The 22,777-nt window shown below is 35.7% G+C and overlaps 1 protein-coding gene across 1 annotated transcript in view; it reads left to right on the forward strand.

Moving 5' to 3' along the window:
- Window positions 1-22,777, forward strand: part of DNAI4 (dynein axonemal intermediate chain 4) — a 119,340-nt gene that overhangs the window by 46,522 nt on the left and 50,041 nt on the right. The window contains exon 7 of the mRNA XM_022581148.3: window positions 7,594-7,749. Within this exon, the coding sequence (XP_022436856.2) occupies window positions 7,594-7,749 (156 nt within the window). The remainder of the gene's footprint in view (window positions 1-7,593; window positions 7,750-22,777) is intronic.

Consider the following 22,777-nt stretch of genomic DNA (forward strand, 5'->3'; position numbering starts at 1 on the left):
GTTAAATTTATTCCTAGGTGGTGTTTTTTTGGGGTGGGGGGATGCATTTGTGAATAAGATTTTTTTTCTTTATTTCTCTTTGTGATAGCTTGTTATTGGTGTATAGAAATGCAGCATATTTTTGTGTATTGATTTTGTATCCTGTAATTTACTGAATTACTTTATTTGTTCTAACAATTTTTTGATGGAGTTTTTAGGCTTTTCTGTATATAATATGTCATCTGCAAAGAGTGACAGTTTTACTTTCTTCTTTCCAATTTGGATACCTATTTCTTTTTCTTGCCTATTTTCTCCATCTAGGACTTCCAATATTACGTTGGATAAAAGTGGAAATTGTGGGCATCCTTGTCTTGTTCCTGATCTTAGAGGAAATGCTTTCAGCTTTTTATTGTTGAGTATGATGTTAGATGTGGGCTTGTCATATATGGCCTTTAATATGTTGAAGTCTGTTCCCTCTATACCCACTTTGTTGACAGTTTTTATCATAAACGGATGTTGACTTTTGTCAAATGCTTTTTGTCCTCTATGATCATATAGTTTTATGCTTCATTTTGTTACTGTGCTATATCACACAGACTGATTTGGGGATAAAAACTTATGCTTGATCTCATTCTAAAGTTCAACATTTTTATTCTCTTTTCCCATCTTATGTTTTTGATATCACATTTAATATTTTTTTATTTTATATATTCATTTACTAATTATTGTCATCATAGCTATTTTTACTTTTAATCTTCATACTAGCTTAAAAGTGATTAATCCACTTACTATATATTTACCTTTTCAGTGAGACTTGTTCTTCCATGTTTCCGTTACTAATTAGCATCCTTTCTTTTCAGCTTAAAGAAGTCCCTTTAGCATTGTTTTCAAGAGGGTATTAAATCGTTTATTGGTTACACATGATAAAGGATGATACACAAGCTTCATTCCCAACTATAACTTTATCTGGTACCATAATTCAATTTAGATATATCGCATAGGATGTGCCAAGAATCATATTAATAACCAAGAAACTCCATGACTTTGCTTGGGTGACCCTTTTAAAGGTGAACTCCAGGTCACAACACAGTAACTGTCAGTTCAACTACACCAAGGTTTCTGAAGACAATGGCTTCTCCACCCAAGCAGGTTGTAAATAAATTTCACATGGAACCTGGCATCACCCTGAAGGAATACTAACTTCACACTGTTGGGGTAGTTTACCAAAATGGCTTCAGAGTAGACTAACTACTTTACATAGCACATTTTAAAAAGACACATTTATTCAGTGTCATGATCAGACTATTACATTTAACAATCAACAACATGGGTGCAAAAAACAAAAAATCTACATTAAAACCCTTTGTTGGAATGCTTTATACTTTCCACAGAACAGAAACTAAAATAACCTGTTATACAATTAGTCATAAATACAGTCCTCGAGATTTTTTTTGCCCATACACATGAGTATTGTCTAAAACACGTCTTCTTTGTAGCACCTAGGCCCTGCCACCACTGTGCTTGGCTGAGTTCACAAATCTGTTGTAACCTGTAGTTTCCCTGTCACTTCTCTGGCTCTCCTCTCCTGCTAAGCTTTGTCTCCTGGCAGCAACTAAAATCTTCTGCCACTGCCATAGCTACTGCTGCTGCTGGAACCACCATAGCCACCTTGGTTTCGTGGTTTGGCAAAGTATTGGCCCCTACCACCACAGGGCCCAGAACTTCTGCCTCCAAAGTTTCCTCCTTTCATGGGTTCAAAATTTGAAGATTAATTGTTATAATTGCCAAAATCATTGTAGCTTCCGCCACCTCCAAAACTGCTTCCATCATTACCAAATCCATTATAGCCATCCCCACTGCCACCATAGCCACCACCACATCTGCCACCAAAGCCACCTTGACCACTGACGTTTCCTCCATGACCAAAGCTCTCATTCCCTCCAAAACCCCCTCGACGACCACCACCAAAGTTTCCAGAAACACTTTGACCTCTTTGGCTGGATGAAGGACTAGCCACCTTTTGCTTAGATAGGGCTTTCCTTACTTCACGGTTGTGGCCATGCACAGAGTGGTATTTCTTTTTTTTTTTTTGTGGTACGCACGCCTCTCAATGTTGTGGCCTCTCCTGTTGCGGAGCACAGGCTCCGGATGCGCAGGCTCAGCGGCCATGGCTCACGGGCCCAGCCGCTCTGCGACATGTGGGATCTTCCCGGACTGGGGCATGAACCCGTGTCCCCTGCATCGGCAGGCAGACTCTCAACCACTGCGCCGCCAGGGAAGCCCTGGTTTCCTCTTATTAGGAACTCTGGGCTTCCTGGATCTGGATGTCTATTTCCTTCCCAAGGTTAGGGAAGTTTTCAGCCATTATGTCTTCAAATAAGATTTCTTCTTTCCCTTCTTTCTGTTCTGTATTTTTCGTCTTTGTTCTCTTTCCTTCTCAGTTTTGGAGATTTCTGTTGAGATTTCTTCAAGCTCAGAGATTCTTTCCTCAGCAGTGTTCAGTGTACCAATAAGCCCATCAAAGGCATTCTTCTACAGTGTTTTTGGTTTCTCACTTTTCTTTTTGGTCCTTTTTTTTATGATTTCCATCTCTCTGCTTACATTGCCAATCTGTTCTTGCATTTTGTCTACTTTATCCATTAGAGCCCTTAGCATATTCATCACAGTTGTTTTAAATTCCTGGTCTGATAATTCCAACATCCCTGCCATGTCTAGTTTTGATGCTTGCTCTACCTCTTCAAAATTTTTTTTTATCTTTTAGTATGATTTGATTTATCTTTTAGTATGATTTTTATATCTTTTAGTATGATTTTTTCTTTTAGTATGATTTTTTTTATCTTTTAGTATGATTTATCTTTTAGTATGATTTTTATCTTTTGGTATGATTTTATCTTTTAGTATGATTTTTTTATCTTTTAGTATGATCTTTTAGTTTGATACATATGATACATGATGTATCAGGTAAAAGGAGCTGCTATAAATAGGCCTTTAGTATTGTGGTGGTAAGGTGTAGAGGAGGCAAGCATTTTAGTCCTTTGATTAGGTTTCAGCCTTTCAGTGTACCTATTCCTGTGGACTATGAACTTCACAAATGTGTCTCAGTTTTTTTCCCCACCCTTAGGTAGGACAAGATGTCTCCAGTGTGCTGGTGCTGGGTATTTCCCTTCCCGCCGGTCAGTTAGGCTCTGAAAAGACCCTGGCAGGCTGTTCTCTGCTGAACTAGTTTATTCTGAGGGCAGGCATTGTTAAGAACAGAGTGCTCTGGTATATTTCAGAATGGTTCCTTTTCCCCCTCCCCTACCAGAAGCATGAGGGATTTTTTTTTTTTTTCTCATACTCACTCTGGGAATCTGGTCCAGCTCCTGGAGATAAAGCTCACAAAATGCAGGGGCTTCCCTATGACTGGGCTCCTTAGAGTTTTTAACTCTCAGACTTGTCCACACTGAACCTGCACCAATTCATCATTTACAGTTCAGGTTTTCCTACCCCAGAACTTGTTCCCACAGCAGTTTCTACTTCTGAGTCTCTGCTCCAGTAAACTGTGACTCTCCAATCTTAGAGGCAGCAGTTCTTTTCCCTGTGTCCTTACCTCTTTTTCAGATCCAAGAAGAGGTGTTGATTTTTCAGTCTGTTTAATTTTTTACTTGTTGTTAGTACAGAATGGCAACTTCCAAGCCCCTTAACTGTGGAACTGGAAACTCTGAGTCCCATCTTCTTAACCTGAGGACAGAATGCTCAGGTGAATCTGCCCAGATCCTTCTCTGTATCTAGCTGGGTTTTACCATTCTTAATATAGTCCCTACTCTCCTTTCCAGTAGGTCTCCTTAGGTAAGTTGAGGAAACTCATTTCACTTCACAGACATGTTCTGTTTTACCATACTCCTGAGAGCAGCAGAGAAGTCATGGTGAACAGAAAACACATAGCAGCCCACTTACCCTGACCATGTTTTCAGTGGACATTCAGTGCCTAGCTTGTCAGGTGCTGTTAGTGGGTTAAGCTCTGTGTTTCCAAGGACTTACTCATGGTCTTACCCTGTGATTTCCCTCTAAGTGTCTCTTATAAACTCTCAAAGAAGCTGAAGTCAGATTATGGCCCAGATAGTTCTGCTTGTCTTCTCTTGGGAGTCCTCATCTAATTGTCCTCATCTAATAGTGGTTTTGTTTTCTCCTTATGCATCTGTGTTAGTGTTTGCTATTCTGTTTTTTTAACTAGACAATGTATTATATAGGTATACATTGTTTGATGGTTGATGGGCTTGTTAATTCCTTGGCAATCCCAGCCTAACTTATGGACATCAAAGTGGTCTTGGTGACCAAAGACAGATCCAAGCAGAGAAATGCAGGTGCTGATAGTTGGGAGATTGGCAAGTAAGAGGTGATGCAGAATGGATACATGCAGGACTCCAATAGCATTTGCCACAGGAGAAAAAAACCTTAAAACAAAGTAAGAGAATGATCAATACAAAAGTTACGCAAAGTGAATACTTCTTTTGGAGGTAGCTCGAAGGAAGGGGCCTATGATGGGAGAGTGTCCAGGGGGCTTCTAAGCATCTAAGGATGTTCTATTTCTTATATTGGTTTGTGAGTACATGGTATTAATTCTTAATTCACATATATGTGTTATACACTCTTCTGTGAAGGTATATATTTCACAATAAAGGTTTTATTAAAATAATGGGTATAGCACAGGGAACTCTACTCTGTAATGGCCTATATGGGAAAAGAATCTAAAAGACAGTGGATATATGTATATGTATAACTGATTCACTTTGCTGTACACCTGAAACTAACACAACACTGTAAATAAACTATACTCCAATAAAAATTTTAAAAATAATAGTACAATTTATATTAAAGAATTTGATACAGACCAAGTAAGTATTGAGATTTTATGGATCAATAAAAAAGCATGTCTTCCTTACCTGATTTTGGTTGAAATTGAAAGAGATTCAGGAGTCACAGAGAAGGAAATAAAAGTAGTACCTTTATTACTGATGAAGTTAATTGAAAAATGTAGCCTTAAATCCACAGCTAAGTGGACTTGCTGTTTTCCCCTCCAGAATAGATCTTACCAATAGTAATTGGCACAGCTAGAAAAGCACAGACCTCCTCTGCATGGGTGAGAACAGACCAGAACGCATGCTTTTTGCAAGTGAGCAGGCTTAACAAAAGAATCCAGAAGTGGCTGAGCTGCAATTCCTTCTCCTAAACTCTCCTATAGGATTAGCCATTTCTCTTTCCCTGGCAATTAGTGAATGAGGGACATAGAGAAGCCAGAAATGTCAATTTAGCTGAAGTTGCCTCTGTAAAGATTCACAAAAACTGAGGAAAAGTTTTCCCACCTAACAGTATACATACAATAATTTATTACAGAAGTGTCACTTCAAAAAAATGGATAATTCAATAAATGTATTAGTGTTCCTGGCTAACTTTTGAAAATACAGTTAAATCCTAAAACTTGGTAGATTTCATAAAGACAGTTTGTTTTCTATGTATATTATACTACAATAAAAATTCTTTTAAAAAAGTATGTGTGATATGAACTCATTTTTATTAAAAAATATGCATTTATATTTGTTCATATACAAACACATATATATTTATGTCAGTCTGGAAGGACATGCATGAAAATGTTAGCAGTTATTATTTCTAGGTGATGGAAATGTAAGTCTTACCTTTTCTTTTACAGTAAGCATGTCTTTTTACTCAGCTAAAATAAAATTATTTTTCTTCCTTTTTTTTTTTTTTTTTGCATTACACGGGCCTCTCACGGTTGTGGCCTGTCCCGTGGCGGGGCACAGGCTCCGGATGTGCAGGCTCAGCGGCCATGGCTCACGGGCCCAGCCGCTCTGCGGCATGTGGGATCTTCCCGGACCGGGGCATGAACCCGTGTCCCCTGCATCGGCAGGCAGACTCTCAACCACTGCGCCACCAGGGAAGCCCAAAATTATTTTTCTATAAATGTTATGTGGCCAATTGTTACTCTTTTATAGTCTGAATTAAACTAGTAGATAGAAACAATGTTTTAAAACTTGTAACAACTTTACACAATCGTACACTCAGAAATGCTCAAAACATACATATAGTAGGGAATACTTTTTTTTCTGATAGTAATTAAAATAAGATTTCTTTAATAGTGTATGACAGTATAAAACTGGGAAGTCACACTCATTATTTGTTATTCTACCTTGTACATGATATTATGGCATGTACATAATATCTGTTTCTTAGGTTTTCTGTTTCTTAGGTTAATTTTTATTCCAGTGAACAAATGTAATGATGTTACCTAAACTAAAATTACCAATGAATGTTATTTGTTATCTTTAAAGAAGAAACAACTTTAAATCACCAAAACATCTTACATTGCTCATTTATAACTTGTATATTTATTTATGTAACAATTATCTTATTAGTGACCATGTAACAATATATTTCTATATGCTCAACTTACTAAACTTTTAGTTAACGGAAGAAAAAGAAGGTTAGGTAATTCAAAATTCAAAGGAATAATTTCTTTCTAAGGTCTTTTACTTTGTGACCATGGAAATTCTACCCTTTTCAATTCAGCAAAATATACTAGGTATTTATTTACTCTGTGCATGACTTTGTTACATACTATCAAGATAAGTTCATTAAGATAGAAATGTTATTATGAGATGTGAATTAACATTCTTACTAATTGAAAAAATTGTTAAACACCAGAGCTCCTTCATTCCACATCATGAAAATAAAAGTTCTAACGATGAAGTAGTTGCATTTATTAGATCTAGATCCTGTTTTGACTTTCAGGGAAAATAACTTTTTATTAAATCATTGTACTTTAACTGAAAGTTTAGTAAGGTTAGCATGTAGGAATATATCATTACATGGTCACTGATAAAATAATTTATATATGAGAATTTCATTGTTATATCAGCAATAAAAGGGGTTGGGCACTTTTTATTTTTATATATTAAAGATAAATAACATTACCAATTTTTGTTTGGAGGCCATTGTTATATTTGCTAATTTGATTAAATATAGATAAATTAAACAAAAATTTAAAAAGAGAAGGTAATAACCATACTAGTCTATAAATTTCCTGAGAACAGAGTCTGTCACTTTCCCAAGTACAATCTTTACACATAAGTATATAGGAAATTTAACTTGATAAAAATGGAATTATATTACAAATAAAAAGTACTATAGAATATAGCATGTTATATGTTAACTTTAAGTAAAGCACCTTAAAACCGTATTATAACATGATTGTCCAGGACCATATCAAGGCAGCCCTATACCGACAGACTAATGAGATTATGTGGCACCAGTTTGGGATAAAGAGAGGAAGGCGTGGGGATCAGAATAGACGGTGAGGATTATTTGCAGCTATTACTAAAACATTAAGGTATTTGTAGATGCTAAAAGTGTAATGGCTAAGGATCTCTTAAGGTGTCCTCTTGATTTATTTCTTTTTCATCGTTATCTACTTCCTGCCATTGTTGGAAAACAATAGTATTTTTTCCCTGAACAATAGATTTTCTTATCTTAGATTTTGCTATAACTCATTATATATAAGCAAAAATATTAGAATTTGGTTCAAAATACTTTGTACCTTTCTGTTTCTTTATTTAGGCATAATGTCCACTGCTTGGGATTTGTACGATTCTTATAATGCTATGGAGCTTTCATCTTTACCAGTAAAAAGATCTACAGTTGATTCAAGTAGTAAAGCAAGCATACCTTCTAAAGACTGGGACCAAAGACTGCCAGGGAGTAATTTAGAAAAAAGTAAGATTTCATTTATTTCAGTTTTTTAAAAATTGGGGTAAAATTGGTATATAACATTATATTAGTTTCAAGTGTACAACATATAATTCAATCTTTGTATACACTACAAAGTGATCACCACCATGTCTAGTTACTGTCACCCTATAATTAACCCACCCCCTTTACCCATTTCACCTACCCCCCAACCTCCTTCCCCTCTAACAACCATGAATCTGTTCTCTGCATTTATGAATTTTGTTTTTGTTTTGTTTTTTACATTCCACATATGAGTGAAATCATATGGTATTTGCCTTTCTCTCTCTGACTTATTTCACTTAACATAATACCCTGCATTTCCCTGATAATTAGTGATGTTGAACATCTCATGTACCATTTGGAAAAAATGTCTGTTTTGCTTATCTGTCCATTTTTAATCAGATTTTTTTTTTTTTTGCTATTGAGTTCTTTGAGTTCTTTATATATTTTGGATTAACCCCTTATCAGATATATGGTTTGCAAATATTTTCTCCTATTCAGTAGGTTGTCTTTTGATTTCATTGATGGTTTCCTTTGCTATGCAGAAGCTTTTTAGTTTGATGTAGTACCACTTGTTTATTTTTGCTTTGGTTGCTTTTGCTTTGGAGGCAGATCTAAAAAATCAATGCCAAGACCAATGTCAAGAAGCTTATTGTCTATGTTTTCTTCTAGGAGATTTATGGTTTCAGGTCTTATGTTTCAAGTCTTTAATCCATTTTGAGTTAATTTTTACATTTGGTGTAAAATAGTAATCTAGTATCATTCTTTTGCTTGTGGCTATCTAGTTCTCCCCACACCATTTATTGAAGAGACTATCCTTTCCGCATTGTATATTCTTGGCTCCTTCATCATAAATAATTGACAATATATGTGTGCATTTATTTCTGTGCTCTCTATTCTGTTTCATTGACCTATGAGTCTGTTTTTATGTCAATACCATGCTGTTCTGATTACTAGTGCTTTGTAGTATAGTTTGAAATTAGAGAGTGTGTACCTCCAGCTTAGTTCTTCTTTCTCAAGATTGCTTAGACTATTCACTGTCTTTTGTGGTTCCACATAAATTTCTGAATTATTTGTTCTAGTTCTGTGAAACCTGCCATTGGAATTTTGATAGGGATTGCATTGAATCTGTAGACTGCTTTGGGTCACATGAACATTTTTTTTTTTTTTGCGGTACGTGGGCGTCTCACTGTTGTGGCCTCTCCCGTTGAGGTGCACAGGCCCCGGACGTGCAGGCTCAGCGGCCATGGCTCACGGGCCCAGCCGCTCCGCGGCATGTGGGATCTTCCTGGACCGGGGCACGAACCCGCGTCCCCTGCATCGGCAGGCGGACTCTCAGCCACTGCGCCACCAGGGAAGCCCCACATGAACATTTTAACAATGTTAATTCTTCCAATCCATGAGCATGGACTACCTTTCCATTTATTTGTATCTTTTAAAATTTCTTTTATTAGTGTCTTGCTATTTAAGATTTTTTGGAATGTTTTCATGTGACATTTTTAACAAATTCTTTTGTAGTAGTTACAATATTTTCTTTCTGGTGGAACATGAAAAATACAACTTTTACTTAGAAATATCATTGTTACTCTTTCACATAGTCTTGAACTTTGAACTGAAAATTTTATTTTTTCTTGGATACCTGTCAAGAGTTTCAAAGATCGTATCTTTCTCTGTCGCTTCTTTACTTGCTCTTAAGCTCTTTTTCATACATGTAGGTTCCACAGTTTTCTCTCTCTCTTTCTATACGTTAGATAACTTGTAAGAAAAATAAAATATGCAAGCTCTGTGACAACATAAAATGGAGATACGTTAACAACAATGGCTTTTAATTGGGGACAGTTTTACCTTTCCTAGGGGACACTTGGCAATATCTGGAGACATTTTTGGTAGTCATGACTATGTTGACATTTTGGGTAGATGCCAAGGATACTGCTAAAATTTCATCAATTCACCAAACAGCCCCACAACAAAAAAAATTATCTGGCCAAAATGTCAATAGTACCAAGGCTTGGAAATCCTGCATTACAAATTTAGCTTTTAGTATGTTAAGTTTTAAGATTAAATGTTATAATTAAAACCAACACAAAATTGTAATTCTCCAGATATACTGCTATGAAAGAATTTTTACAAAGTTCAGTTATCAGAAGTTTGTTAAGTTCCACTTCTGATTATATTGTGATTATATAATTTTTGTCTCCATATTCTGAACTTCTGAGTCTTTTTCTTCTAGAATTATATTACTACATTTAAGGGATGGTCTTTACTTCAGACTAACTATACCCTGGCAAAGTTTTGTAAAGTTTTGGTAAATTTTCATAAATTGAACTCAAATATTTCTACTCTCACTAATTTTGACCCAAAGACAAATGTAATATTTAAAAATAGTAAATCAGTAAATATTTTGAAAAGCCAAGTTTAAAAAGAATTGGTAATTTTCAGAAAACAATGACCTTATTTATAATGACTACATACCCTTCAGAGATACAGATTCATGGAACTTATCACCTTATAACTTGCTCTATCATTGTTTCTCAAGTTTAATGTTAAAAATGTCTAAACTTTAGATGTGTTACCTATATCCTTTTGGTTTTTTTAAATGATACTTACGGTATGTAGACTATATCCATATTTTACTGAAAGTTATTTATAATGAACACCAGTTCATTTTCCCAGAGGAAAGTGAAGGGGAAGAATGAATCATTAGTAACCACTAAAGAAACATTATTTTTTATTATTTAAGTATTAATGTCCATACAGTAGGTTTGCTTTTAGAAGATTCCAAAAATTGCTAGGAAAAAAATCAATCTTAGACTAAAAATTACATGAGACTTCAAAATATATTATCCCACCCCCATTAAAGCCATTGATCCACAAAAAAGTGTTAGTGGAAGGTCCTACAAGGAAAATGGCTCAAATTGCGGGTCTTTTATTTCATGTGCGTATGGGTGTGCTTTTAAAAGCAAAAAGGGATAATATAATTATATTCAATAACTACAATACAAAGTGAAAATAAATTTTATTTTATTATGATAGCCAGTTAGTGGAATAGGAGACCCCAGAACTAGGAAAAGGGAGAAAATAAAACATAGAAAAATGTATGCAACAGAGCCGAATGATCAGATTTATTGAGAATTAAAGTAATTCAGATAAAAACTAGGACTAGGTCACCTCTAAGGTCCTTTTTGACTCCGAGATTTTGTAATGTAAACACAAAGAGAAGAAAGTTAAATATGATCCATATTGCTTTAAGAAGTATTTCTATTCCATTTAAATTTTGAATGTACGGGTTATATTTTAACCTCTGTTATCATATTCAAGGGAAAAATAGGCCAATAGTTTTCATTTTTGAAAGTGTATAAGGCCATAGCTCAGTTCACAGAGAAAAATTATTTTCTCTTAAAGGCTTTTTTTTCCTTTTGCAGTAGGGTTTTAGATTTTAAAAAATGAGTAGGCATTTTAAGCAAAGGTTTATAGAAAAGTTGAGCAGATAGTACTGAGAGATTCATATAACTCCATCTCTGTCCCAACTCCACACAAAATTTCCCCTATTTCAAACATCTTGCATTAATGTAGTAAATTTGTTACAATTCATAAACCCATATTAATATATTATTCTTCATAGTTTACATTATAGTTTAATCCTTGTGCTGTACTGTTCTATGAGTTTTGACAAATGCATAATGACATATTTCCACTGTTACAGTTTTACATGGAATAATTTCACTGACCTAAATTTCTCCTGTGCTCCACCTATTCTATCATTCCTTCTTCCCTATACCCCTGGCCACCACTGATCTTTTTATTGTCTCTGTATTTTTGCCTTTTCCAAAATATCATATAGTTGGAATTGTATAATATACAGCCTTTTCAGACTGGCTGCTTTCACTAAACAATATGCATTTAAGATTTCTCTATGTCTTATCATGACAGCTCATTTATTTTTATCACTGAATAATATTACATTATATGGATGTACCACTGTTTGTTTATCTATTACTTTATTGAAAGATATTTTGGTTGCTTCTAGTTTTTGGTGATTATAAATAAAGCAGCTATAAACATTCATGTGTTGGTTTTTTGTGTGGATATAAGTTTTCAACTCATTTGGGTAAATACCTAGGAGTATGATTGCTGAATCATGTAGTGAGAGTATGCTTAGCTTAAGAAACTATGAAACTGTCCTCAAAAGTGGTTGTACCATTTTGCATTGCCACAAGCAATGAATGAGTATTCCTGTTGCTCTCATTCTTGGCAATATTTGATATTGTTACTTCTTTTGGATTTTTAGCTATTCTTTTTAAAATTTATTGACATATAATGGATATAATATTATATTAGGTTCTGTTTTACAGCATACTGATTCAACATTTAAATACATTATGAAATAATCACCAGGATATGTTCAGTAACCACCTGTCATCATACAAAGTTATTACAGGATTATAAGCTATATTCCTTATGCTGTATATTACTTCCTTGTGACTTATTTTATAACTGGAAGTTTGTACCTCTTAATCCCTTTCACCTGTTTCACCCAACCACCCACACTCATTTCCTCTGCAACCACCTGTTTGTTCTCTGTATCTATGTCTGTTTCTGGTTTTTGTTGTTTATTTATTTTGGTTTCTTGATTCTACATGTAAGTGAAATCATACAATATTTGTCTTTCTCTGACTTATTTCACTTAGGAAAATGCCCTCTATATTCATCCATGTTGTTGCAAGTGGCAAGATTTCATTCTTTTCTATGGTTTGGTATTATTCCATTATATATATACCATATCTTCTTTATCCATTTATCTATCAATGAACACTTAGGTTGTTTCCATATCTTTGCTATTGTAAGTAATGCTGCTATGAATATTGGAGTGCATGTATCTTTTCAAATTAATGTTTTCATTTTCTTCAGATATATACCAGGCAGTGGAATTGTTGGATCATATGGTAATTCTATTTTTAGTTTTTTGAGGAATCTTCATACTGTTTTGCATAGTTGCTGTACCAATTTACATTCCCACCAACAGTGCAGGAGGGTTTTTTTTTCTCTACATCCTTGCTGACACTTGTTATTTATTGTCGTTTCTTTCTTTCTTTCTTTTTTTTTTTTGGGCTGCGTTGGGTCTTAGTTGCTACATGAAGGCTTTCTCTAGTTCCAGCGAGTGGGAGCTACTCTTCGTTGTGGTGCACGGGCTTTTCTTTGTTGTGGCCTGTCTTATTGTGGAGCACGGGCTCTAGGTGTGTGGGCTTCAGCAGTTGCAGCATGTGGGTTCAGTGGTTGTGGCTCATGGGCTTAGTTGCTTTGCGGAACGTGAGATCCTCCTGGACAAGGGATCAGACCCGTGTCCCCTGCATTGGCAGGTGGATTCTTAACCACTGTGCCACCAGGGAAGTCATTACTGTCTTTTTGATGTTAGCCATTCTGATAGGTTTCAAGTGATATCTCATTGTAGTTTTGATTTGCATTTCCCTGATCATTAGTGACGTTGAGCATCTTTTCATGTGTCTGTTGGCCATCTGTAGGTCTTCTTTGGAAAAATACCTACTTAGGTCCTCTGCCCGTTTTCTAATCTGATTATTTGGTTTCTTGATATTGAGATGTATGTGTTCTTTATATATTTTTGATATTAACCCCTTATCAGATACATGATTTGTAAATGTCTTCTATTGTTTGGTAGATTGCCTTTTCATTTTGTTGATAGTGTGCTTTTCTGTGCAAAAGCTTTTGAAATTGATGTAGTCCCATTTGTTTATTTTTGCTTTTGCTGCCCTTGCCTGAGGTGACAGATCCAAAGTTTTCCTAGCACTGCTTATTGAAGAGGCCGTCTTTTCTCCATTGTATATTCTTACCTCTTTTATCAAAAATAAGGTGACCATATGTGTGTGGGTTTATTTCTGGGCTTTCTATCCTGTTCCATTGATCTATATTTCTGTTTTTGTGCCAGTACCATACTGTCTTGATTACTGCATCTTTGTAGTATAGTCTGAAGTCAGGGAGCCTGATTCCTCCAGCTCCATTTTTCTTTCTCTAGATTGCTTTGGCTATTCGGGGTCTTTTGTGTTTCCATACAAATAGTGAAATTTTTTGTTCCAGTTCTGTGAAAAATGCCATTGGTAGTTTGATAGGGATTGCATTGAATCTGTAGATTGCTTTGGATAGGATAGTCATTTTCACTATGTTGATTCTTCCAATCCAGGAACATGGTATATCTCTCCATCTGTTTGTATCATCTTTAATTTCTTTCTTTGTCTTATAGTTTTCTGCATATAGGTCTTTTGTCTCCTTAGGTAGGTTTCTTCCTAGGTATTTTATTCTTTTTGTTGCAGTGGTAAATGGAAGTATTTCCTTGATTTCTCTTTCAGATATTTCATCAATAGTGTATAGGAATGCAAGAGATTTCTGTGCATTAAGTTTGTATCCTGCTACTTTACAAATTCATTGATTAGCTCTAGTAGTTTTCTGGTAGCATCTTTAGGATTCTCCATGTATAATATCATGTCATCTGCAAACAGTGACCGCTTTACTTCTTGTTTTCCAATTTGGATTCCTTTTATTTCTTTTTCTTCTCTGATTGCTGTGTCTAAAACTTCCCAAACTGAGTTGAATAATACTGGTGAGAGTGGGCAACCTTGTCTTGTTCCTGATCTTAGTGGAAATGGTTTCAGTTTTTCACCATTGAGAATGATGTTGGTTGTGGGTTTGTCATATATGGCCTTTATTATGTTGAGGTAAGTTCCCTCTATGCCTACTTTCTGAAGGGTTTTTATCATAAATGGGTGCTGAATTTAGTCGAAAGCTTTTTCTGCATCTATTGCGATGATCATATGGTTTTTTTCCTTCAGTTTGTTAATATGGTGTATCACATTGATTGATTTGCATATATTGAAGAATTATTGCATTCCTGGGATAAACCGCACTTGATCATGGTGTATGATCCTTTTAATGTGCTGTTGGATTCTGTTTGATAGTGTTTTGTTGAGGATATTTGCATCAGTGATATTGGCCTATAGCTTTCTTTCTTTGTGGCATCTTTGTCTGGTTTTGGTATCACGGTGATGGTGGCCTCATAGAATGAATTTGGGTGTGTTCTTCCCTCTGCTATATTTTGGAAGAGTTTGAGAAGGATAGGTGTTAGCTCTTCTCTAAATGTTTGATAGAATTTGCCCGTGAAGCCATCTGGTCCTGGGCTTCTGTTTGTTGGAAGGTTTTTAATCAAAGTCTCAATTTCAGTGCTTGTGATTAATCTGTTTATATTTTCTATTTCTTCCTGGTTCAGTCTCAGAAGCTTGTGCTTTTCTAAGAATTTGGCCATTTCTTCCAGGGTGTCCATTTTATTGGCATATAGTGGCTTGTAGCAATCTCTCATAATCCTTTGTATTTCTGCAGTGTCAGTTGTTACTCCTCCTTTTTAATTGCTAATTCCATTTATTTGGGTTTTCTCCCTTTTTTTCTTGATGACTCTGGCTAATGCTTTATCAATCTTGTTTATCTTCTCAAGGAACCAGCTTTTAGTTTCATTGATCTGTGCTATTATTTCCTTCATTTCTTTTTCATTTATTTCTGATCTGATCTTCATGATTCCCTTTCTTCTGCTAACTTTGGGTTTTTTTGTTCTTCTTTCTCTAATTGCTTTAGGTGTAAGTTTAGGTTGTTTATTTGAGATGTTTCTTGTTTCTTGAGATAAGGTTGTACTGCTATAAACTTCCCTCATAGAACTGCTTTTGCTGCATCCCATAGGTTTTGGGTCATCGTGTTTTCATTATCATTTGTTTCAAGGTATTTTTTGATTTCCTCTTTAATTTTTTAAGTGATCTCTTGGTTATTTAGTAGTGTATTGTTTAGCCTCCATGTTTTTGTATTTTTTACAGATTTTCTCCTGTAATTGATATCTAGTCTCATAGGGCTGCAGTCAGAAAAGATGCTTGATACAATTTAAATTTTCTTAGATTTACCAAGGCTTGCTTTGTGTCCCAAGATATGATCTATCCTGGAGAATGTTCCATGAGCCCTTGAGAAGAAAGTGTATTCTGTTTTCTTTGGATGGATTGTCGTATAAATATCAATTAAGTCCATCTTGTTTAATGTATCATTTAAAGCTTGTGTTTCCTTATTTATTTTCATTTTGGCTGATCTGTCCATTGGTGAAAGTGGGATGTTAAAGTCTCCTGCTATGATTGTGTCACTGTCGATTCCCCTTTTATGGCTGTTAGCATTTGCATTATGTATTGAGGTGCTCCTATGCTTTGTGCATAAATATTTATAATTGTTTTATCTTCTTCTTGGATTGATCCCTTGATCATTATGTAATGTCCTTCTTTGTCTCTTGTAATAGTCTTTATTTTGAAGTCTATTTTGTCTGATATGAGAATTGCTACTCCAGCTTTCTTTTGATTTCCATTTGCATGGAATATCTTTTTCTATCCCCTTACTTTCAGTCTGTATGTGTCCCTAGGTCTGAAGTGGGTCTCTTGTAGACAACATACATATGAGTCTTGTTTTTGTATCCATTCAGCCAGCCTATATTTTTTGGTTGGAGCATTTAATCCATTTACATTTAAGGTAGTTATCAATCTGTATGTTCCTATTACCATTTTCTTAATTGTTTTGGGTTTGTTATTGTAAGTTTTTTCCTTGTCTTGTGTTTCCTGCCTAGAGAAGTTCCTTTAGCATCTGTTTTAAAGGTGGTTTGGTGGTGCTGAATTCTCTTAGCATTTGCTTGTCTGTAAAGGTTTTAATTTCTGCATCAAATGTTAATGAGATCCTTGCTGAGTAGAGTAATCTTGGGTGTAGGTTTTTTCTGTTTCATCACTTTAAATATGTCCTGCCATTCCCTTCTGGCTTGCAGAGTTTCTGCTGAAAGTTCAGCTGTTAACTTTATGGGGATTCCCTTGTATGTTATTTGTTGTTTTTCCCTTGCTGCCTTTAATATTTTTTCTTTGTATTTAATTTTTGAAAGCTTGATTAATTTGTGTCTTGGCATGTTTCTCCTTGGATTTATCCTGTATGGGACTCTCTGTGCTTCCTGGACTTGATTGACTATTTCCTTTCCTATATTAGAGATTTCAACTATAATCTCTTCAAATATTTTCTCAGATCCTTTCTTTTTCTCTTTTTCTTCTGGGACCCCTATAGTTTGAATATTGGTGCATTTAGTGTTGTCCCAGAGGTCTCTGAGACTGTTCTCAATTCTTTTCATTCTTTTTTCTTTATTCTGCTCTGCAGTAGTGATTTCCACTATTTTATCTTCTGGGTCACTTATCTGTTCTTCTGCCTCAGTTATTCTGCTATTGATTCCTTCTAGAGAAATTTTAATTTCATTTATTGTGTTGTTCATCATTGTTTGCTCTATAGTTCTTCTAGGCCCTTGTTAAACATTTCTTGTATTTTCTCCATTCTATTTCCCAGATTTTGGATCATCTTTACTATCATTATTCTGAATTCGTTTTGAGGTAGACTGCCGATTTCTTCTTCATTTGTTTGGTCTGATGGGTTTTTATCTTGCTCCTTCATCTGCTGTTATTTCTCTGTCTTCTCATTTTGCTTATCTTCCTGTGTTTGGGGTCTCCTTTTTGCAGGCTGCAAGTTCGTATTTCCCATTGTTTTTGGTGTCTGCCCCCAGTGGGTATGGTTGGTTCAGTGGGTTGTGTAGGGTTCCTGGTTGAGGGGACTGGTGCCTGTGTTATGGTGGATGAGGCTGGATCTTGTCTTTCTGGTGGGCAGGATCACGACCACTGGTGTGTTTTGGGGTGTCTGTGACCTTATTTTGATTTTAGGCTGCCTCTCTGCTAATGGGTGGGGTTGTGTTCTTGGCTTGCTAGTTGCTTGGCATAGGGTGTTCAGCACTGTAGCTTGCTTGTTGTTGAGTGGATCTGGATCTTATAGCTGAGTTGGAGATCTCTGGGAGAGCTTTTGCTGTTTGATATTATGTGGAGCTGGGAGGTCTCCTGTGGACCAGTGTCCTGAACTCAGCTCTCCCACCTCAGAGGTACAGGCCTGACACCTGAACAGAGCACCAAGACCCTGTCAGCCACATGGCTCAGAAGAAAAGGGAGAAAAAAGAAAGAAAAATAAAATAAAGTTATTAAAATAAAAATTTTTAATTATTAAAAATAAAAAAATTTAGAAAGTAATACAAAAAAGAAGAAAAAAGGAAAGAAAAAGGAGAGCAACCAAAGCAAAAAACAAATCCACCAATGATAACAAGCACTAAAAACTATACTAAACAAACAAACAAACGAACAAAAAAAAGAGACAGACAGAACTCTAGGGCAAATGGTAAAAGGAGAGCTATACAGACAAAATTACACAAAGAAGCATACACATACACACTCACAAAAAGAGAAAAAGGAAAAAAAAATCTATATATCTATGTATAAGAAAACAAAAAAGAAGAGAGCAACCAAATCAATAAACAAATCTACCAATGATAATAAACTCTAAATACTAAACTAAGATAAACATAAAATCAGAAACAAATTGATGCAGAAAGCAAACCCCAAGTCTACAGTTACTCCCAAAGTCCACTGCCTCAATTTTGGGATGATTCATTATCTCTTCAGGTATTCCAGAGATGCAGGGTACATCAAGTTGATTCTGGAGATTTAATCCGCTGCTCCTGAAGCTGCTGGGAGAGATTTCCCTTTCTCTTCTTTGTTCGCACAGCTCCTGCGGTTCAGCTTTGGAATTGTCCCTGCCTCTGCGTGTAGTTCTCCTGAGGGCGTCTTTTCTTCTCTCAGACAGGATGGGGTTAAAGTAGCAGCTGATTAGGGGGCTCTGGCTCACTCAGGCTGAGGGGAGAGACGGGTATGGAATGCGGGGCGAGCCTGCAGTGGCAGAGACTGGCATGACGTTGCAACAGCCTGAGGTGTACTGTGTGTTCTCCCAGGAATGTTGTCCCTGGATCATGGGCCCCTGGCAGTGGCAGCTGTGCTGATAGCCACAGCTCGCGCCTGTCTCTGGAGCTCGTTTAGGCGGTGCTCTGAATCACCTCTCCTCATACACCCTGAAACAATGGTCACTTGCCTCTTAGGCAGTTCCAGACTTTTCCCCAGACTCCCTCCCGGCTAGCCGTGGTGCACTAGCCCCCTTCAGGCTGTGTTCATGCCGCCAACCCCATTCCTCTCCCTGGGATCTGACCTCCGAAGTCCGAGCCTCAGCTCCCAGCCCCGCCTGCCCAGGTGGGTGAGCAGACAAGCCTTTCCGGCTGGTGAGTGCTGGTCGGCACCGATCCTCTGTGCGGGAATCTCTCTGCTTTGCCCTCCGCACCCCTGTTGCTGCGCTCTCCTCCGCGGCTCTGAAGCTTCCCCACGCCACCCCGTCTCCACCAGTGAAGGGGCTTCGTAGTGTGTGGAAACTTTTCCTCCTTCACAGCTCCCTCCCAGATGTGCAGGTCCCATCCCTATCCTTTTGTCTCTGTTTATTCTTTTTTCTTTTGCCCTCCCCGGGTACGTGGGGAGTTTCTTGCCTTTTGGGAGGTCTGAGGTCTTCTGCCAGCATTCAGTAGGTGTTCTGTAGGAGTTGTCCCACATGTAGATGTATTTCTGATGTATTTGTGGGGAGGAAGGGAATCTCCACGTCTTACTCCTCTGCCATCTCGAAGGTCTCTCTAATACTATGTTAAATAATAGTGGTAAGAGTGGACAACTTTGTCTTTTTCCTGATCTTAAAGGCAATGCTTTCAGCTTTTCACTTTGAGTATGATATTAGCTGTGGGTTTGTCATATATGGCTTTTATTATGTTGAAGTATGTTCCCTCTATTACCACTTTGTTGACAGTTTTTATCATAAACTGATGTTAACTTTTATCAAAACTTTTTTCTGCATTTGTTGTAATGATCATATGATTTTTACCCTTTGTTTTGTTAATGTGGTGTATCATGTTGACTGAGTTGCAGATACTGAGCCATCTTTGCATGCCTGGGATAAATCCCACTTGATTATGGTGTATGATCCTTTTAATGTATTGTTGAATTTTGTTTGTTAATATTTTGTTGAGGATTTTTGCATCTATGTTTATCTGGGATGTTGACCTATTGTTTTCTTTTTGTTTTTACTGTCTTTGATTTTGGTATGTATGTTGGCCTTATAGAGTGTATTTGGATGTGTTCCCTCTTCAATCTTTTGGAATAATTTGAGAAGAATAGGTAATAATCCTTCTTTAAATATTTGGTAGAATTCACCAGTGAAGCTGTCTGGTCTTGGACTTTTGTTTGTTGGAAGGTTTTTAATTAGTGAATCTCCTTACTAGTCATCTGTTAGTTCAGATTTTCTATTTTATTATGATAAGTCTTTGTAGGTTGTGTATTTATAGGACTTTATCCATTTCTTCTAAACAACAAATTGGCTGTCCAATTTGTTTGCATGTAATTGTTCATAATAATCTCTTATAATACTTTATATTTCTGTAGTGTTGGTTGTAACTTTTCCTCTTTCATTTCTGATTTTATTTATTTGAGCCCTCTTTCCTTCTTGAAAAGTCTGGCTAAAGGTTTATCAATTTTGTTTATTTTTTCAAAGAACCAGCTCTTAGTTTCATTGATTTTTTTCTATTGTTTTTTAGTGCCTATTTCATTTATTTCTGCTCTGATCTTTATTATTTCCTTCCTTTTAGTAACTGTGTGGGGGTGTTTGTTCTTCTTTCTCTAGTTCCTGTAGGTGTAATTTTAAATTGTTTGAGATTTTTCTTGTTTCCTGAGATAGACCTGTATCACTATAAACTTTCCTCAGAGAACTGCTTTTGTTGCATCCCATAGATTTTGCAATGTTGTATTTCCACTTTCATTTATCTCAAGGTATTTTTTGATTTTCTCTCTGATTTCTTCAGTAACTCATTTGTTGTTTTCTAGCATGTTGTTCAGACTCCACATGTTTGTGTTTCCAGGTTCTTCTTGTAGTTGACTTCTTGTCTCATACCTTTGTGGCCAGAAAAGATGCTTAATATGATTTCAGTCTTCTTAAATTTACTGAAACCTGTACATGGACTAACATGTGATCTACCCTGGAGAATATTCAATGTGAACTTGAAAAGAATGTGTATCCTGCTGTTTTTTTGATGAATGTTTTGTATACCTATTAAACGATCTGGCCTGATGTGTTGTATAAGCCAAATGTTTCCTTTTGATTTTCTGTCTGGATCATCTGTCCATTGATGTAAGTGGGGTGTAAACGTCCCTTTCTATTATTATACAATTATGTATTATTGTTATATTATTCTACGATTATAATAATTCTTGTTAAATTATTATAAAATCTTTCCCTTTATGTGTATTTGAATTTGCTTTATGTAGTTAAATGTTCTTATGTTGAGTGTATATATATATTTACAAGTGTTTTCCTTTTTGTTGGGATGATCCCTTTATCATTATATTATGCCCTTCTCTGTATCTTGTAATAGTCTTTTTTTAAAGTCTATTTTGTCTGATATAAGTATAGTTAGTCCAGCTTTCTTTTAATTTCCATTTGAATGGAATACCTTTTTCCATTCCCCCACTTTCAGTCTTCCTGTTGGTAACTCATTTTTTTTTTCACAATTCCATTCTAATATATATATGGTATTTCTGAGTTTATCTCTTTGTGGAGCTTTTCTTAGTGGATGCTCTACATATTGCAGTCCACTTGTGTTGACATTTTACCAGTTTAAGAGTAGAAATCTTCCCCCCCTTTATATCTTTTCACTCTCCCCTGTTTATATGTTTGCCCTAAATATTTCCTTTAAATATTTAAATGGAGTATTTGAACATTAGAACTGTATCAGCTAGTTATAATTTTTTATATCAACCATCAAACATAAATAAGAAAACTGAAGAGAAGGAAATTGTATTTACCTATATTTTTACTCTCCACATTCTGTTTTTCTCTCTGATATTCCAAAATTCTTTTCAAAAATAATTTCCTTCTTGTTTAGCCATTCTCCTTTAGCCATTCTTAAGGAAGATCTGCTGGCAACAAATTCTCTTAGTATTTCTTCATCTGAGAATATCTTAATTTCACCTTTATTCCTATAAAATATTTTTAGTGGATATAGAATTCTTGGTTGAAAGTTATTTTCTCTCATCACTTAGAATATGTGTGCCACCTCCTTCTGGCCTCCATGGTTTCTGATGACAAATCTGCTGTTATTCAAATTATTTCTCTCTATATATAAGACATCATTTCTTCTTTAATGCTTTCTATATTTTTGTTTACTTTGTTTTCAGTTTTGAGAAATTTGAGTATGATGTCTTGGTGTGGATTTCTTTAGGTTTATCTCCTTTGGAATTCACTGAGTTTCTTGATTCTTTATATTATTCTTTGCTAAATTTTCAGCTATTATTTCTTCAAGTACATTTTTCAGTCTCATCCTCTTTCTGCTCTCCCCAATGACATGAATGTTAGATATCTTGTTATAGTCCCACAGGCCTTTGAGCCTCTGTTCTTTTTTGTTTTTTTTTCAGATTATTTTCTTTCTGTTTTTCAGATTAGGTAATTTCTATTGTTCTCTCTTCAAATTCAATAATTCTTTCCTCTGTCCCCTTCATTTTGCTGTTCAGCCCATCCATTGAATTTTAAATTTTTGATTATTTCATTTTACAGTTCTAAAATTTCCGTTTGGTTCTTGAATTGATTTACTAAGATTTTTAATTTCTTTGATAATACTTTCTATTATTCCATTTGTTTCAAATGTGTTCATAAATGCTTGAAACATTTTTTTGATGATTGCCTTAAACTTTCAGGTAATTCACATATCTCTGTCATCTCAGTGTTGGCATCTATTGATTTTCTTTGTTTTTTCTTTGTTTCATTTAGGTTGAGATTTTCTTGGGTCTTTTTATGATGAGTGACTTTCAGTTGACATTTAGAAATTTTGGGCATTATGTCATGAGAACTGGATCTTCTCTAAACCTTCCTTTTTAGCAGGCTTTGTTTGACACTATTTTGACAGGGGAATTTACTGCTCCATTACTGCCAGGTGGGAGTAGAAGTGGGGTTTTGTAGAAATCCATGTTCTCCACTTGACCTTCAATTACAGTGAGGGAGG

This window comes from Delphinapterus leucas, chromosome 1 (assembly GCF_059928025.1).
Source record: "Delphinapterus leucas isolate spDelLeu-1000000601 "Yukka" chromosome 1, BTC_Dleu_Yukka2, whole genome shotgun sequence".
NCBI lineage: Eukaryota > Metazoa > Chordata > Mammalia > Artiodactyla > Monodontidae > Delphinapterus > Delphinapterus leucas.